This window comes from Sordaria macrospora, chromosome 4 (assembly GCF_033870435.1).
Source record: "Sordaria macrospora chromosome 4, complete sequence".
Taxonomy (NCBI): domain Eukaryota; kingdom Fungi; phylum Ascomycota; class Sordariomycetes; order Sordariales; family Sordariaceae; genus Sordaria; species Sordaria macrospora.
The window spans coordinates 1,000,200-1,018,632 of NC_089374.1; the positions used below are offsets into that span (position 1 = coordinate 1,000,200).

Consider the following 18,433-nt stretch of genomic DNA (forward strand, 5'->3'; position numbering starts at 1 on the left):
TGTATCGAATTTTGTAGATGCAATTGATGGGAGAACGTTGAAATTGCGAGCAGGGTGCCGGACGACAAAAGATGACGGAGGTGGCGAAATCGAGGGTTCGGTCAACAAGGTCGCTACAACTGCTGGGTTGTTAGTGCACTGCCAAGTTACTTCGCGACCGTCGCAAGGTTGTTCGCCGAGCTTCCTTCATTCCAATTGCACCCCATTAACATCATTCCAAGACCTTGATGGGATGCCTCCTCAAGAAATCGCAAAGGGCTGAGACACAAACAGTCGCCGGCTTCACAACCAAAAGAGGCTGAGTTCATGGGATCCTGCTTTTCCAGTGGCTTGATCATTCACGGTCGCGTTTGCCATTCGGAAGTCGCATGCAAGCCCCAAACAAACCATCACCGCCATGCCAAATCAGTGATGAGCCACCCTCGCATACCGCCGCTGTATTTTGATGGCCATGGGGCTAAGCAGGTGAGAAACCCTCAGCGCAAGCCTCTAGCGAGACCTGTCCGCTGTCGGATCTCATCCAGCTCAGATTCCAAGCAATGCCACACCCTGTGAAGAACTTCCAGCGATTCCTTGGTCCCTACCACTAAATGAGGGGCTTGCATCCGGTCATCGCTCTCGATGGTGGCTTGACCGAGTGCCACAACATGTCGATCTCGGGATTGGTCCATATCTCACACACCACAACAACGTGATATGTTGTAACACCCAGGACCCCTCTTCAAACAGCTCCTGGACACACAAAGCACCCCGCCAGGCATCATCTAGAACTTGATCCCATACAGATTCAGAGATGCCAAGCCAGCCGATATGGTGGGTAGGGTAAACGAGACCTGCGGTGGCACGCTGTCGAGTGGGTATCGGTCGGACGATAGTGTCATCAGGGTCTACTCTGCCTCCAGATGTATGTAAGTGAGTCTCAGAAAGGTATCGGTATCAGATGAGGTTCCAGGGGATGGCGCAAAGCTCCAGATCGGTGTACTACCGCAGATTTGGACCGGGGCAGACTTTCACCCCAGGGTTGCCTCGGCCATCGGCCAGAGGTAAGGCCCATCTGATGAAAGTTCCAACTTGGAACAGCATCAACACCAACACCAACACCATCCTTCCAGGGAAATATGAACCATCAAGGTCCTCCATGGGCTGCTTTGTCTTGTCGGGAGACGTAGGTTGCTGGTGGTCCAACGCAGCTACACCGTGTTCTTCTTTTTACAGTCCTTCATGAATGCTTGTGGGCCGATGCATCTTCTCGATGGTCACTCACCTGACGAAAACGTAATGATGTAATAACTGCCTCCGGAGATGACACGGAGGTAACCAAATGGAGGGGCCTGTCCGGGGCTGAGTCCGGGGCCGGTTGTCTGGGTAAGGTGTGTTGTGTTGTTGTTGGGTAATCCCCACTCCGGGCTGGTGGCTTCGGGAAAACGGGCGGCTCATCCGGATCGAGATAAGGAGGGAAAACGAGAAGGGCAAGAAACAAGGCCGGCATCCAAATCCGCGACGGGGACGGTCGCAAAAGAAACGGGCATCCAACCTAACGGGGTGTATCCGGGACTGGCGGCGAGGTGGGACCGTCCCTTCTTCCAAAGCTCCAAAAAGGTTTCCATACAACCGACGGCCGGTAAGCGAGACGGTTGCAACGGGAGAGACATGCGATGAGAGAAAGGGTCTCCGCCGACGCAACATCTCGTCTCATCTCATGAATGAGATCCCATTCCGGCCTCACATTTTGGGCATCCGTTTGGTTTTTCTTGGGGGCAATATGGCGGCGCCGTTATGCGGTCTTTCCCAAGGCCGATATCCGTACACCAGATCTCGGGACTTTGAGGTCCTGATGCGGATCACAGCTTTGGTTCTGACCCTTTTTAAAGGAAGAGGAACGGGCAGTCGTACGGGAGAGACCCAAAGAGGGAGAAGGGTTGCAGGAGAAAGGGGAGCAGGACACACAACATTAAAGAATCCGCAACTGCATGCCCGCACCGGCAGAGCGCCGCAGAGGAGGTGCAGGGCCACAGACAGAACGGAGCCATGGCCACGCATGCTACGGAATGCGGGATTGGGGGGGCAGGATTCGCACAGGATGGGGGGAAGGAAAAAGTCGGTAAACGGGCGGTATGGCATGTGGCATCAAGACATAAATTGGGCTTGCCAGCGAACTGTGTTCCATTTGTGCCCAACCCTTCCAGAGCTTCCACGTTCTCCGAATCACAACCAGGTCCGACTTGTTCGGTCGAGAGCAGGGGAGCTCCTTGCACCAATCATCGAAGGTGATGGTCTTTTGGGCGACAACACATCTTGCATTCCCAAGAACACGCCGTCTTTGGCAACTTGTCTCGTCTGCCATTGCCCAACGCTGGTGCCCTACTTTTTGGTCGGTCACAGGTTATTCCGTGGAATGAACCTACAGCGTCAAGCTGTTTTGGTGAGCCTCGTCTTCACGATGTTTGGGTGTTTTGGCACGACGACGGCACTCATCCGGGCAACCAGGCCAGACCAGACCACCCACTTCCCGGCGGCTGACTGACGTGTCGATGGAATGGTCAACACCATTGGGATTCACCACCACGATGCATTCACTACCACCAGCAGCAGCAGGAGCACTTCAATCCACCGTACAGCTGCTTCTGCCCTGCAAGCCAGGCCACTCTCTGGCCCTAGAACGCCGAGGATTGCGGCGCACAAGCAGATGTCCAGGGTCTCCTGGCAACCAAAGAACAACGACCAAGCAAAGGAATCCACGAGCATGCAATCGTCCTGCGGTTTGACTTTGTTGACTTGTTTGGCGACCCGCGATCATGGCTACGTCTCGCCAACCCGAACATCATCTTCCGTTCTCGTTCACGCCCGATTGATTTGGACGGCATTTGCGTGAGGCAGAAGAAACAATCGGAGCATCCCCCATGCGGCGCATGCTGCTGGCGGTCCAAAGTTGACATCGCTCGCTTTGCTTGTGTCTCTTCCTGGCCGGGAAACGGGGCGGGCGGGCGCGTGTGATTGCACGTGGTACGTGTCGTGCTCTCATCCTTAATTCCTCACACTGCCGAACGGGGCGAACCGGCACAGGCCACACACACACACACACACACACACACAAACATACCGTGTGTTTTAACCTCCATGTCCCCCGCCGGCCAGGATACCGTGTCGCGCCGTATCTATGCTGCTCACTGTGATGGCAGCGTCAACCTTGCCATACGCCCCAACTTCGAGGCATATATGTCTCCATCGTGGGTCTAGCCCTCGGGAATCTTCTGGAGTCTCCTTCCTTTTTATCTTTCTCATCTTCGTCCGAAAGGAAGAGTGCCATGCTGCGTTGCTGGGTATCGAGTACAGGACACGCCGCCGCCGCTGTTGTTGATCTCGGGTTCGGTTCGTGATCAAGAAAAAATATAGGAATCCACTCGTGCGCCCGCCGCCGAGCGCTGTCATACCCGCCCGACCGCGTGTCTAGTCGAGTCGCCGGCGAGAGCCCTACCGGACTGGACCCCTGAATCAGTCGCGAACCCGCCGAAAAGATCGGATATCCCAGTGAGGTTATCGCCAAACAGCTCCGTTTCGTGGATCCTTCTGGAGTTGAAAGATTTTGGTGGCCGGTATCCCAGGAAATCCTGGCCGCAGGTTTTTCGGTTTTTGTGCCCTTTTGCTGGATACTATTTTTTTTTTCTCCCTCTGCCAATCTGAACCAGACTTGCGGGCCATATTTTTTTTCCTGGGTTTTCCGTGTTTGCGGTTTTTGCGCTCGCCCAGGTTTTGCGGAAAAGAAAAAGAGATCTTGATAAAATACCACCATTTTGTACGGGAAGCTCTTTCAACAAGAATTGCATCTCTGGAAATCCCATTCCGACAGATCGGCTATAGGAAGAAAAAAAAAGACCAAGATGGCGCAGCCGGACTTTGCCTACCGCACGTCGGCCGGTATGCCAAGTGACCCTTGGCTCTCTACGCGCAGGTGGGAAAATACAACCTAAACCCCCCCAACATTATGATCCCTCTATTTGGGGGCAATCGATCGGGGCGCATCTAGAGCTAACTAACCGACACACCAAAAGCCCGCTATACAACGATACAACATCATACCAGCAGCAGCAGCAGCACACCAACAACAACAACAACAACAACAACAACACCTCCTCGTTCGATGTCACGGGCAGGGGTCCCTATCGGCCGCATAGGTAAGAAAACACAAACCTGCCTACCTACCTACCTACCTACCTACTTGCCTCCAACGAGAATATCCCCCGATCTTCAGAGGAACGTTGAAAGTAACACCGAACCTTCAAAGCGTGGCCTTCTCGACAACCGGAAATGCCTCGACGTATAACCTGCCAACGAACGCCGTGTCGGTGGCGGCCCTAGGCAACAGCTTCCTCAAGAACCAATACAACCTTGGACGAGCCGGTCCCTTCCTCGTCGACCACGGCGCTGCTGCCGCCGCCGTCGCGCCCACTCCCCAGCTTTACAACCCCCGACCAGCCCCCGTCGGACCGGCCTATACTAGCGCGCCAAGCCACGGCGCCGTCCACGGGCACCTTAACGACCAGTACCGGACCACCGCGACCAACCTCAACCACACACAGGTACATGGAGGATGGGGGGATCATCACCACGCAGGGTCGTCGTCGCGGTTCGCCTCATCGTCAACGGACTCGGTCGACGACATCATGGGCTCGCCTAGCCTCTCCGACTACTCGCTCGACAACCCGTCGCTCTCAACAGCACCATCCAGCAAGCCGGGAGGCAACAAGAACCATCATAACCACCACAGCCATAACCATAACCACAACAACCATAACGGCGGCAATGGCAATAACCGAGGCGGCCGCTCCCAGCGCCGCCCCTCCAACCGCGACGAGTTCGACGGCCCCCACCAATTCCTCCAGCGCCCACCGCCCGAATACATCGCCATGCAAGAGCGCGAGCTCCCGCACCTGCCCACCAACCTCCTGGTCCAAGAACAAGACTCGGTCCTGACACAAGTCAACGACCGTCTCTCGCAATGCGCCTACGACTTCGTAGCCAAGTACCAGTTCCCCATCCCGCTGACGCAAGACATGCGGCCCGTCGAGCGCCCTCAGGACCGCGAGTGGACCGAGTGGGTTTACCTTTTGAAGAGACTTGCGACCAAAAGAAGAATTCCTGCGCGCGTGCTGTATAACGGTCAGATCAAGCAGTTTGTTACCATCCTGGAGAATAGTCTGGAGATGAGACATGCGGCTAAGCATCAGAGCCGGCCGCTGAAGGATGATCGGAATATTTTGCAGCTGATCTCGGCGGGGATCCAGGTCGCGAAGATTTTGAAGGATGCGCCCGCTATGGACTTTTTGGATAAGCTTTATGTGAGCACGGAACAGCAGATTCAGGAGCGGGCGGCGGCTGCTGCTGCTAGGTTTCGTTGAGTGCGGCTGAAAGTGAGCGTTGCTGGGACCCGCTGAGGGTCGCTGAGTGCGAGCGACGACTGGAATCTGTGGCGTGGATGTGGGGAGATTTTGGCTCGTTATCTCTTCCTCACCTCACTCTTGCGAGTGGTAGGCTCCTGTCTACGCATACTCGTCTGGACTAGAAGTGCCTTAGATTCTTCCATATTGGGTCGGAAGGCGCTTCTAGCCCAGATGAATATTTCCATGGACTTCGTGGCGGGCTTTTGAATTTTGTCATTTTTGCGCGCGTTTGGTATGGCTTGGTTATATCCCCCTTACAGGACTCCCCTCTGGATTTGGATTTCGGTTTATTGCATCATTGGTCAGGAAGATATATGGGAAAGGAAGCCGCAAGGCTCTATAGAAGGTTTTGGTCATGGTCATGTAGCATCCACTCGGTCGGAGACACTCTGTTTTTGTTATACCTGTTTTGGCTTTTTCATTTTTATTTTTATTTTTTTTCAAATTTTTTTTTCTGGACGAGGAAACCCCGGACGGCCACCATGTCGACAAAACAACAGGAGGGTTTATCTACGCTACGTTTAACAGATAAAGTCAAGAAAAGGGCTTTGTTGGCGGATTGATATATAGGACGGGAACGGGAAAAGGGGAGACAGTACCAACGACCTCTGGTCTGTCATGGGAAGGAAAAGGGAAAGCAGAAAAAAAGAAGAGAGGAAAAGAAAAAGAAGAACACGTATTGGGTAAAAGGATTGGGTTTGGAACTGGGAAAGGCATACTACTGTTTGGATAGAAGGAAGGACGGCCAAGGAAAGGAAAAGGGAAAGCAAGAAGGCTACCTACACGGACTGTCGATATACCTCAACTCATCTCTCAGCTCGGATATGGATATGGATCTACCTACCTGCATGGCACTAGGTTACCTCGGATCGACGGAAAGAGACGGCGCTCTGGTTAAGAGGACGATGGTGCTTTATGATGGCGTGATCGTTCCCTTGCTCTTTCTCCTTCTCGTCATTGATACTTCATCATTCACGCTTTACAATCAACTGAGGTGTTGCGGTGGATGGGTGAATATTTTACTCGTATGTCATGGGAGGGAGAGGGAGGGTGGTCTTCTGATATTGTTACCTAGTTATTGGCTTTCTACAAAGACTCACCGGAAATTTCGATACCCTACTTACTAACTTTATGACACTCGGTTGTTTGTTTGTGTTGTGTTCATCCCTTTCGCACCAACACCAACACTCACTCGCCTCATTCGCCTCACTAAACATACCTGTAACTACGAGCAGAGCTTGCTTAGGTACCTTTACTTGCTTTACGATATCTCTACTCTACCTACCGAACAACACCAACCGGCCCGATCTCTCTCATTGTGTAGCACGGGTTTATATCTCACTACCTCCTACCATAGTCTACGTTACTTTACCGAACCTGACTACCGGTTTCCTGTTACCGCCACCACCACCAACCACGACCGCTGCTTCATGTCGTGGTTCCAGATTTGTGTTGTGTTGCCTTACCTGTCATGTCATTCTTGCTGCCGCTTTTTTTTCCCCTCGTTTGGACTTTGCCTCTCGGAAGGCAGGGCAGGGCAGCAACCCATTTATATTCTATGATGGCAGGTTTGTCTCGGCTTTGTTTTACCGAGATCTTTCAAGTTTGATGATCTTTGTGTGTGGAGTTAATGTTTGCCACATACCGCAGAAAGGAGCTTTGGTGGTCGCAACGAGTCGCTCGCCCTCATGCCCATGGTTGGGTGTCTATGGTACCGAGCGTTTACTTACTTACTTACTTGCTTGCTTACGTACTTACTTACTTACTTACTTACTTACTGACTTACTTATTTACTTACTTATTTACTTACTTATTTACTTACTTATTTACTTACTTATTTACTTACTTATTTACTTACTTATTTACTTACTTATTTTTACCCTTTTGTTGAAGACCAGACACGAGAGATCGATTATACGTCGTCGAGCAGCACAGCCCGCGAGATTTAGCTTCTGACTAGGTACATACCTTACGTAGGTATCTTCACCGGTTTTTCTTTTTTAGAAAAACTCGCCACAACCTTCGTGTTGTGTCGGGTTACTGCCTGATTGACTGAGTTCCATTGCTTTGTAACTTGTGTTCGTCGACAACTCCGGGGTTGACGATGACGCTGATATCATGGCTCCATGATAGATCTTACATACGGTACCTTACAAACATATCGCATCTTTCGTTAAGCCGAGTGCCCGAGGGCCCGAGGCCGAGGCGACCGGGCAAGCGAGCGGATATAAGAACCCTTTGGTGTGCTGTGGTGTATGATATGTGGTGTGTAGTATGTGGTGTGTGGTGTGTATCGTGCGGAAACACAGCATGCTCACCTGGTCCTTGTCCTTGTCCTTGCAAGCTTCTTTTTCCCATGATTGATGCGTAACGCTGGGTAGGAAAAGGGTTGGTGACACCGTGGGGGGAGTGGGTGACCGAGGTGTCGAACGGACTCTTGACTTTCGACCAAATTAATACTGGTCTTCCGTTTGGTGGTGGTTAAAGGTGTTGGTTGTTATCACCGCGGTTATCATCATCGGCCAGGGGAGGTTTGGTTGTGTGTAAGTGGTAGTGACATAGTTGTAGTGGGTTGAGGCAATGCTGGCCTTGGCGGGTTGTCTTTTTGTTGTTTTCCGATGTAGGACAGACAGACAGACTTGGACCATAAAAAATTCCAGAAGCTCTACCTGATCAAAAAGGTTAGTCGGTCTGCCGGGACTCGATGCCTCGGAAAGAGCTGGGCTCAGATGAAGTCGAACGGATTTTTTTTGCTCCAGTCGAATCGAGTTAATTCGAGTGACGTTCGCCCTGGATTCCATCTTTAGTGAACAAGGCATCTACGGGCAGTACGGACAGTACCTCCCCGCCACGCAATCTGTCCGTCGTGCCATCCATCGACCTGTGATGCAAGCAAGGATCCAGGAAGGGAGAACGAAATGACATATCTGGTAGACAGCCTCGGTGTGTAGTACGGTAAGATCAGTACATGGAGATGGAAATGGCAAGTACAGTAAAGTGGTAGGGAGCCTAGGAAAAGAACACTGGCCAGTGAGGAGGTGCTGTTCAAATAGTGGCTTTTGGAATCGGTATCTGAATCGGATCTAGCGCCGCCAAGAGGGGTGGCTTCCATCCTTCTTCCATTGCTTTTGACATTTCTCTCGCATCCAGACATTTCCCCCAATTTGTCCCCAATGTCCCCCTCTCTGAATGACACCTCCGCCCACCCTATGCCTCCTGCGGAACACTCACGGGTTGCGCACCCCCTGGTAGCAAGGCGGGCTGAGTGAACCACCCCTCGATTCCGTCCAATGGGAACATGATCATGATGGATGATCTCAAGGAATGAGCCATGCAAGCTGCGCATCTGTTCGGTATTCTGAAGAGGTTAGTATATCGTCCTTCTGGTATGTTACAAAGATGTTGTTCGCTGGTGAGGCTGAGCAAGAAGACGGGGTCCTTGACACTCTTGATACCTGACATTTCACAACTTTGAAGCCACTCCCGGCCTGTCTACCGTGTACAACATTGTATCCCATCGGGTCCAATCTGTCATGGAGGGGTAGATCAGGCAAGCAAACGTCTTGTCTTGGCCTTGACTGACCTGTCCTTGACAACGTCAGGGTCTGTCTCTTCAGGATCAAAAGGACTTGGAAAAAGAACATTGATCTTTTTCCTGTGTTTCCGATATCTGAACAACTCTCCCATTTTCTAATACCTCTTGCCGTTTCTCGTCTTATCATTGTTCCCATCACCCTCTTTTCACAGCTCTCCTGACTCTCGCGGATGGGAATGCCTCGGTCTTGGTAACTGTCGTGACTCGACTCTACCCTTCCACACGTCCTGTTGCGACACCTATCTTTGGTCTCGAACAGAAGCAATACGGCAAACGAGAGAACGACACTTTTGTCAAAAAGAGCATCCCATGAGCCATTGATCTTCGTGCTGCGGGATTCCAGAGCTCTCGCTGGGTATAAGAACGAGGATTACATCGCACAGGATATCGAGTCGGTTTCACCTTTCTACACCACTTTCGAATAGACCGTTCAACAAGCCTCAAAAGAGTCAACTGCTTCAAAGCATCACCGCGACACAACATCACACCAACGTACGACCCAGCCTCCACAAAGCCATAGACAACAGTCTCCTCGCGTTTCACCAACCGAGGTCCTAGCCAACGCATCTCAAGGCGTTCAAGACCCCGACCCCCCGGAACAAGGACGTTCCCCGTTCAAGGAAATCCCCAAGATTACCTTTCCAACCGCCAAAGTGGAGAAATCAAAGAAGGAAGCCCTCGACACCACGAGGGCCACTGACAAGGGCAAAGGCCGCGAAACCATAACACCGCCAGCCGAATCCACTCCCTCGGAAAACATGTCTACCTCACCCCTTATGGGCTACTCACCCTTTCAAAGGCAACATGGCAACCCTGAGCATGACCAAGCTGAGTGCGATCACAACTACGGGTATGATCATCAGCATGACCACGCCCATACACATGGTCCCCAACATGGGTATGCCCCCGAGTCTACCGGTGGTGACTCGGACTTTGACCAACACGCCTGGGCTTTCGTCGACGTCAGCCCCGACACCGGCACTTTGGGCGGCCTTCAGGCCAGCCCTGTCCCGGGTAGTTTAAGCTCTTGGACCAATGTTGGTGCCCCTGGACCATTTGATGGAGGCTTAAGCCCCCTGCCAGCTGCCCTGACTCCAGATGTTTATTCTGGCTCGCCTGAAGGGGGTTTCCAATTCTCGGACCTCTCACACTTCGAAGGGTATACCTTCGCCAACGAGGATATCGAAGCTCTCTTGTATCCTGATCAGCAGTACGAGCAAGGCATGCCTACTGCTGATCCATCTCAACAGCCTGCCACTCACCAGAACCAACAGCCACAGGACTTCCAGGACGACTTCAACATCGAAATCGTCTTGTCCGGCGCTAATGTGCCACCCTGGGACCCCATCCTTGCTGGCGGCCTTGAGGCCGGGTCCATGGAAGAGATTCCCTCCCTCTTCACAATGGACGGCTTCAACATCGAGACCGGCCCAGGCGCACCCAACTCAAGTCCGCCCGAGAGCATCAACAGCCACACCTTGAGCCATCAGTCGGTCCCCGAGAATGTCTCTCACCTACACATCCCGGTCCAGCAGCCATATCCGGTTCCGTCCGCACCCGTCCCGGGCCCCTCTTCATCTTCACACGCGATCTCTAAGCCCATCGCCATCCATAAGACCCGTGGGAATGCTCGCGTACAAAAGAAAAAGGCTTCGCCCAGCCCGTCCTCCGTGTCCGTCATCACCACGTCCAACAGCATAGCCGTAAAAATCACGGGTGAAAATAAATTCGTCGTCCTTACACCTCAGTCCATCAGCCAGAACGCTGCTAAGGGCAACAGCGCGGCCTTGTTCGGCGGTAAGGACGCCGAAGGAAACAACCGCACGACTTTCAGAGGCCGGAAGGGTCCTCTCGCCATTTCCACCGCCGTCTCGGCCTTGAACGTCCGCCGCATGGGCGCCTGCTTCTGCTGCCACGCTCGTAAGGTGTCGTGCGAGGAGACTAGGCCCTGTCGTCGGTGCGAGAAGCTCAAGCTGACCGTTCCCGAGGTCATCTGCTGGCAGTTCAGCGACTTCACCGACGTGATTTTTCCAGGCTGGCTGAAAGCGCACCTGAAGCGGGAAGGCAAAAGGGGAGCGGAGGAGTACGTTCGGGGAAACGTCGCCTCCTTTTTGGTTCGCTTCCGGGAGGACGAGGAAGAAGCCGAGAAACCAATCAAGTTGACGCTGACTCTCGGCCGCGGCTACAACAAGGATGCTATGCTCACCGTGTTCGCCAAGTTCTTCACGCCCACCCCGACCGCCAGCGACGCTACGCGATGGTACACCACACGCGAACACCCGGCCGGCAAGGACCGCGGGCTCATCCTCGAAGAGAATCCGGCGACGCCCATCGCTCTCCCCTACGGCTGGCTCGACCAGCGCGAAGAGCTCCGTCGCCACCTGCGCCAGTTCCACGAGGGGCTTTACAACGAACCGGACTGGGCGTATCTCGTGACGCAGTCGGCCGAAGACTTTACGAGGATCCCCGAGCGGGTGCTTCCCATTCTCAGGCGCTACGCCAACGAGTCGCGCAACGGCATGGTCAAGCGCGCGCTGCAGATCGTGACCATGAACTACGCCATGAGCTACCACATGCACCTGCACCCGGACTCCGTGCACGCTATTGAGGTCGCCGGATACCAGGTGCCCGAGGGCTTGAATCGGGAGATGCTGACGGCCAGGGTGCTGAACAGGCAGCTGAAGGCGGTCACACACGACATGATTGAGCGCGAGGTGCGGAGGCTGTTTGAGGATTTCAGCAAGGCGCTCAAGCCAAGATCCCGCAAGGAGTGGGCGGGCTGCTTTGCGGCGTTCGCGGTGCTGAGCGTGTTCTTGGAGTATAAGGAGGCGCATGCGGATGCGTGGGTGGCTATGGAGAATGAAGTGAAGAAGAAGGAGTGGTTGTATAAGCACCAGCAGCGACAACAATGGCAGGAGCTGTATCGGCATCAGCAACAAGAAGCGGAGAATGTTATGGGCAGGAAAGAGGGCGGTGTCGAGGACATTGGAGGAATTGAGGAGGGCATGGATGAGCTCAAGTTGGACTTTACTCGCAGACAGGCCTGGGACGTCCTCGAGGCCATCGATAACTTGCCGTTCAAGCAGTTTATGTACCAGTTTCACCAGATTTATCAAACACATCCGTCGACGGCGAAGGACGGGAAGGCGTTCAACCCGTTTGTGGACGATGAGGCGCTGGAGAGCTTGAGGGAGTTCCCGGATGGCGAGGCGGCCATCTATATGGTGAAGACGTTCAGGGACCGGTTCTTTGATGTCGATGATACTCGTAAGTTTTTCCTTTTCCCTTTTTCCTCTTCACTCCTGGTTCAGCTGTGACGTAATTCCCTTCCACTCCTCCCTTTGATGATGGTGTCCGGTCGAGGATAACTTCAATCTTGACAAGACCATGATCCCAACTCCCACTTCCTACCAACCTTCTTCGTCCCCTTTCACTCCCTCTCAGGTTCCCCCTTAATCCATCCATTCACCCTTATCCTTCTAGCTCACCCATCCCCTTCACGTCTTCCCTTTTTTTTCTTCTTTTTTTTTTTCTCCTCTCCTTTCCTTCCAACCCCCACCCACCCACCAACACCAACAAACCCCCCCCCCCCCCCCCAAAAAAAAAAAAAAAAAAAAAAAAAAAAAAAAAAAAAAAAAACATCAAACTAACAACTCCTTCTTTTCCTACGGAAACAAGGCCACGAACTCGACTTCCTAACCTTCGCCCCCCTCGGTCCTCCCAAAGAGAACGTCGACCCCTTCACCGATCCCGCCAACAAGAACAAGACTACCGTATTCCGCCTGTTCACCGGTCGCCTTCTTTCCAAGTTTTTGCTGTCGTTTATCGACGAGCGCATGATCATGGGGTCTACCGGATATACGGGCGGTGGTGGCAGTGGAGGTGCGTAGGTTTATGGTTGTGTGAGGTGATTTGGAGTGAAGTGAAGTGAAATGGGGAGGTTTAGGTGGTGGAATGAAGGGATAGGATGGGTACAGAAGGAAAAACATGACAAGATAAGGGAAGAGAAGGAATGGTAGCAGAAGGGAATAAAAGAAAAAGAGAATGGAAGGGAAGGGAACGTAATGAGCAGGGAGTGCAGTGCAGTGCAATGGGTACGGCAAGCTATTTTCGTCAACTTGTTTATACTCTCCTTGCGGATTCTCGTTCTTGCTCACTCTCATTAACACCCCGAACTAACAGTATCGATCTATCGTTAGGCAACGAAGACAAGAAGGACATCATCGTTGCTCCGAACGTGGACAGCACCACCAACAACGGAGGAGAAACCGACTCCGAGAGCGACTCGGAACTCAGCAACGCCCACGTCAACAATGACAACGATGACGATGACGACAACGGCGATAACACCAGCGGCAATCTCTTCACCATAGACAATGATCGCCTCGAGCACAGCGACAATGAGGAATCTGAACCCACCGAGACAATCAACGAAGCTCCCTCGTTGCGCGTCTTCCTTCAAGTCATCCTGTTCCCTGGTCTCTCGGCCTTCTTTGCGGGCTTCGCCTAAGACTGTTGAGCGTTGAGCGTCGGAGTTCGTTTCCATGGGCGGTATCATAACCAAGAAGGGAATGAATGAATGACGGATCGCTGGAATTGATTGACATGGAAGGATTTTGCATTTGCATTGCTTTTTTTCGATTGAGCGAGCGAGCAAGTGAGGAAAGTTTTGGAGTTCATGAGTTCATGAGGGTGTCAAATCGAATCGGATCTAGGTCGAGGTCGAGGTCGAGGTCGTAGTTGAGATCGAGATTTGGAGTTTGGGCGCATGGTCGTAATTTCCTTCTTCTTTTATATGCTTCATTTTTTTTTCCATTTGGAGTATTGGCGATTGATTGAGAATTGAGCAGGAGCGATGAGCATACCTAGTGTAGGTAGCAAGAAAGGGAAGAGAAGCATATTTTATCTGCGCGGAAGATTACTACCAGTAGGTAGGTTGTAGACATGGTGGAAGAAACCAAAGCAACTGAACAAGAAGGAAGTGATTAGGAAGACATGGCATGACGCCCAGATACAGACATTCAGATAGATACCCCATGAAGCTAGGTAGGGATGCCCGATGCATACTGACTGCATATTGATAGCAAGCCTGGGAATAATCGATGATGGGATTTAACAAGCAAACAAAAAACCAAGCAAATCGACTTGCACATGGTGACTTGAACTGGTGATGCTCCGTCAAGTGGTTCTGCCTCCTTCGCGAAGTGCATACATGCATGCATGAGTCATGAATTTAATAAAATAAAATAAAATAAAGGGTGAAAAAAGAATGGGGCCACCCGGGGATTGAACCCGGGACCTCTCGCAAGAATGCTCAGGATTGAACCCTAAGCGAGAATCATACCACTAGACCAGCGGCCCGTTTGAGTTGTTGTTGCAACTTATTGCAAATATTAGTACTTATAAAGATAAATTTTGCTCTGCTGGGAGTCTACATTGTGATCAGGGGGTGGTGAGCGGGGAGTGTTGGTTGCTTGATGACTCGGGTCTAACTATCATACCGAAACAGAGTATGCTTTTTAGGTAGTGAGAAGGGGTGGTACCTAAAAGCAATATGCTGTAGAAAGATAAGAGAGGCAAAGGCAAAAAGAAAGTAAGAGAGGAAAAGCGGAATCATGGGCGCGCGGCTTTGGTCGTAGCAGTCATGTCGATATATATATATATAGGACGTCGTTTGAGAGGCCTAGAGGAAGAAGAGACAATGCTGGATAACAGGCCGATCGATGAGGTTAAAAAGCCATAAGGAGAAACCGAATAAAGAATGAGAAGAAGAAGAGAATAAGTGTAAGAGGCAAAGGGAAAAAAAAGGAAGAAAACCAGAAGAAGAGAAAATCGATGAATGTCTTGACCATCCAAAAACAACTCGTAAAAAATCCAAAACATTTTTTGCAACCCATCCCCTCTCTTTCTCCCATCTCAACTTACCCAAACCCCCAACCCCCCTTTAACCCTAATACTCCCCATTAACCACCCCCCTCAGCCTCAGCCACAAACCGATCCCTCACGTTCCAACAATTCCTATTCCTGTCTGTCTCGCGACGATCAACAACAACCCTCAACTTCACCCACAAGCTAGGCTTCTGCCAAACCAACCAAGCCTTCAACCCCTTCATATCACCGCTTGGATCCCACTTCTCGTTCTCCTCTTGTTCGGTTTCCCCATCAGGAACTTCTAAGTCAAAGTGCCAGACCAGATGAGCCATGATCAGTCGCTGCTCGATGTTGCTTAGGTTTTTGCCGATGCAGCCGCGGGGACCGTGGCTGAAGGGTTGGGAGGCGTGGGGTTTGTCTGTGGAGAATTCGGATTCGGATTTGGCGTTGACGGAGTTGGAGGACGCAGAAGAAGGGGAGGAAGAATAGGAAAGCCAGCGCTCGGGAAGAAAGTCGAGTGGGCGAGAGAAGTTGAGTGGGAGGTGAGTGGCGGCCCAGGGGGAGAGGGAGACTGTTGTCTTTTGGGGGGACATGTTGTTAGTTCTAGGCCGGGGCGATATATGGGGAAGAAATTGGGGAAGAAAGGGAGGAGAGGGGGAAGAAGGACTTACTCCGCCTGGAACGGGATGGCCATCAATAACCGCACCACCGGGAGGTACGACACGACAGAGGTTGGTCGGCACAGGCGCACAGATTCTCAAGACCTCTTGGTTGACGGCGTTCAGATACGGTAGGTCCTTGACAGTCGCCCAGCTGATGTCACTCGCAGATTTGAAAGTACCGCGCACTTCGTCGACGAGTTTCTTGTACTTGTCTCGGTTCCTCAGCATCAAATTCGTCCAAGCAGCTAGCATGGTAGCCGTGGTATCGCTTCCTGCCGCACTATTTTGTTTCATACCTTAAGTTAGCGCCCCACCAGTCTGCCAAGTCATGGTAGGTAGTTTTCAGGGGCAAGGAAAACTCACGTAAACAAAGCCGTGTTCATGACAATCTCCAGCTCGCTCAACAGCGCTTTTGCTTCGTTGTTTCTCAACACGTAGTAAATGAAATCCTTGTGCTCACGATCCTCATCCGCCAGCCTGCGCATCGTCTTTTCTTTCGCCTTCAGGAAATGCGCCTGTCTCCACGCGGTGTACTTTTTCGGCGTCAAGTTCTTGGCCAAGAACGCTGTCAGCCACGTCCCGACTCCCGTAAGTCGGCGCATGGCTTGGTCGTACATGCCCGCGTTGGCGATGTTGACGATGCTGGTTGACCACTCGCCCGCCTCGCCGCTGTTGAGACAGCCAAAAGGCTCCGCAAAGCAGAGCTCACCGATGATGTCGAAGGTGGTGTAGGTGAGCCATGCAGCCATGTCGACGGCCTTGACCTCGTCTGGTTTGCCGGCTAGGCGATGCAAGGAGGCGATCAGCTTGTCGATATGCGTTTGGATCAAGGGTTCTTGACCGAGGAGGGCAGTGTTACTAAAGCCATAGGCCCACGCCTTGCGCTGGCGAACGTGGTCGTTCCATGGAGCGAGAGTAAGGGCACGGGCGGGAATGTGTTGGGGGAGACCGCCGGCTTGAAGAGGGGATTTCTCGAAATCTGGCTTTCCGGGCTGGGATAACGTGAGTATGTCGGTAGTTTCGCTGTTTGTGGGTTCGAAGTCACTCACTTTGTTACCGTAAATATCATCCCAGGCATCGGCGCCGCAGAAGATGAGCTCGATGGGAGAGACACGAACCACAGGGCCTATATGTAGTCATGATCAATGATAGAACTTCCAGGAGTGATAGTCATCTTTGGGTTGAAGGAGCATTGAGGGGCGGAAACGGTCATCGCTGGACGGGAAGAATTTTCAGCGGTAGATGAGACATTGGACGAACCGTATTTCTCGTGTAACCTCCTATGATAGGCATGTTGTCTTCCTGCCACAATCGCCAGCACCTCGGGCAGGGGAGATATCGCGTTGACCCATGGTCCCGGGAATTTGGAAAGCGGATGGAAAAATATCCGTTGTATCACGAAGGCCAGGGAGGTCGAAATAGTCTAGAGTTCGGTTAGAGAGATGACAAGATGATGCCCCCAAGTCCTCCACAACGAAAAGAGCTAGCTGCCACTCGTCTGTGTGACAATGATACACCGATGTCATGGTTCCAAATCTGGACCGTTGCTCTTGGGCACAAGAGCTTATGGATCTAGGACCCGAAGATCGACATACGAAAGAGTGCATAAGGGCAAAACAACATACCAAAAATAATATCAGTTCGATGACAGAGTCACTCGCTTGGATGGCACCAAGTAAAGCCATGATCGAGTGTCGGTACGTGTAGCGATATCTGTCAACTGCTACACGACGTTTATGTATGATGTAGGCACGATGTAGGCTCGGGATGTGTAGAACAAGCAGAGAAGGTCATCCTCAACTCGAGAAGAGATTGAAAAAAAAACAAAAAACCAGTCGGTTGGAAAACATACGGGGACCCCAACCAACCCATTCCCAGGATAACGGACCTGAAGAAGCCGTGTCTTTCCTTCCTGCGCTCGCTTGCGGTACACGAACGGGACGGGGTTGCATCAGCTTGGCCGGTTACCAGGAGATGACCCTTGTCCCCCCCATGAGAGAAGACCGACAACTGGTGCTTACCTCGATGGGGGGACCACCTAACCCAGAGCGGGGTTCCATGACCCTTCATTTGGGACTTTTTGACTTCATCTATCCCATTGTCCGGTGTACTGGTACGCGTAGCAGTATGATAGCACCATTTCTCCAGTCCGTCTTGGCCACCATCTGGATCCCCGTCCAAATCTCGTTAGAGCAAACGTCACGCGTGTTGTACATGAGCATGTTACATGACCCACTCATAACGACTGTCCTAAACAGTCACCCTTTTCCGGGATGCCATCCCTTGGCTTGGTTATTGCTGATTTGTTGCGTATTGATGTCTGTTAAACCCGAAGCGCTTGAACTTGATGGTCTGTCGATGTATGCTGTGCGCCGTCTGGGACCCGTAAAGGATGGGTGATAGAGCTCGGGACTTGTGGATGTTGAATCCTCGAATCCTACATGGGGTTTCCTGTTATGCATGAAAGGATGTGGCGGGAGAAAGCAACCAACGGTTAATCTACCCCGACCCAACGGCATGGGTTCACGTTACAGTCCAACTCCGGCGATGTCTTGGCGGAAGAAGGACGAAGGTGCATTTCTCGCTTTCCCGTCTGAGCCCCCTGCAGTGTAAAATTCCACGTGAAAGACCTCTTTCTGTATGCGCGTACGGGTCGTGTTTCCTTTCGCCCCATGTTTCTAGGTCTGATTCTTGCAAATTCTCGGGTTTGTGGAGTGCGCATTGAAACATCATCGTCCAACAGCTGAAAGTCCTCCAAGTCTTGACGCCGCCAGCATACTTCTGGGGACGCTAGGAACCCAAATGCCGAAGTATTTCTGGGTCGCCTATTTACGGTGGCCCAAGTGTGTCTTAGGCCCGTTATCCAA

At 52.1% G+C, this 18,433-nt stretch overlaps 3 protein-coding genes and 1 non-coding gene across 4 annotated transcripts; 2 read left to right on the top strand and 2 right to left on the bottom strand.

Annotated features, from left to right (window-relative positions):
* Nucleotides 1–3,878: 3,878 nt before the first annotated feature.
* On the top strand, nt 3,879–6,582 carry SMAC4_06696 (uncharacterized protein; the record flags this gene model as incomplete). Its single annotated transcript, XM_003347816.2, has 3 exons — nt 3,879–3,949; nt 4,050–4,172; nt 4,283–6,582. The coding sequence occupies 3 exons, from the start codon at nt 3,879–3,881 to the stop codon at nt 5,394–5,396; spliced, it is 1,308 nt and encodes a 435-aa protein (XP_003347864.1). The 3' UTR covers nt 5,397–6,582.
* Nucleotides 6,583–9,101: 2,519 nt separating this feature from the next.
* On the top strand, nt 9,102–12,560 carry SMAC4_06697 (uncharacterized protein). Its single transcript, XM_003347817.2, has one exon. The coding sequence runs from the start codon at nt 9,792–9,794 to the stop codon at nt 12,348–12,350; it is 2,559 nt and encodes an 852-aa protein (XP_003347865.2). The 5' UTR covers nt 9,102–9,791; the 3' UTR covers nt 12,351–12,560.
* Nucleotides 12,561–14,304: 1,744 nt separating this feature from the next.
* Nucleotides 14,305–14,394, bottom strand: SMAC4_13612. Its single transcript is given in 2 exon segments — nt 14,305–14,340; nt 14,359–14,394. It is a non-coding gene; the product is annotated as a tRNA-Pro (tRNA).
* A 156-nt stretch (nt 14,395–14,550) lies between these two features.
* SMAC4_06698 (uncharacterized protein) lies at nt 14,551–17,481 on the bottom strand. The gene is made up of 6 exons (XM_066090499.1): nt 17,192–17,481; nt 16,827–16,989; nt 16,616–16,692; nt 15,930–16,558; nt 15,576–15,846; nt 14,551–15,482 (listed from the first exon to the last, which is right to left on the bottom strand). The coding sequence occupies exons 1-6, from the start codon at nt 17,249–17,251 to the stop codon at nt 14,997–14,999; spliced, it is 1,686 nt and encodes a 561-aa protein (XP_065946749.1). The 5' UTR covers nt 17,252–17,481; the 3' UTR covers nt 14,551–14,996.
* Nucleotides 17,482–18,433: the final 952 nt, after the last annotated feature.

Excerpts from the sequence above, each read along its gene's own strand:
- SMAC4_06697 (XM_003347817.2), top strand. The coding sequence starts at position 9,792 with ATGTCTACCTCACCCCTTATGGGCTACTCACCCTTTCAAAGGCAACAT.
- SMAC4_06698 (XM_066090499.1), bottom strand. The coding sequence starts at position 17,251 with ATGGCTTTACTTGGTGCCATCCAAGCGAGTGACTCTGTCATCGAACTG. Across the intron at positions 16,693-16,826 it reads GAGGTTACACGAGAAATACG|GCCCTGTGGTTCGTGTCTCT; the intron begins GTTCGTCCAATG and ends GACTACATATAG. Across the intron at positions 15,847-15,929 it reads ATGAACACGGCTTTGTTTAC|TGCGGCAGGAAGCGATACCA; the intron begins GTGAGTTTTCCT and ends GAAACAAAATAG.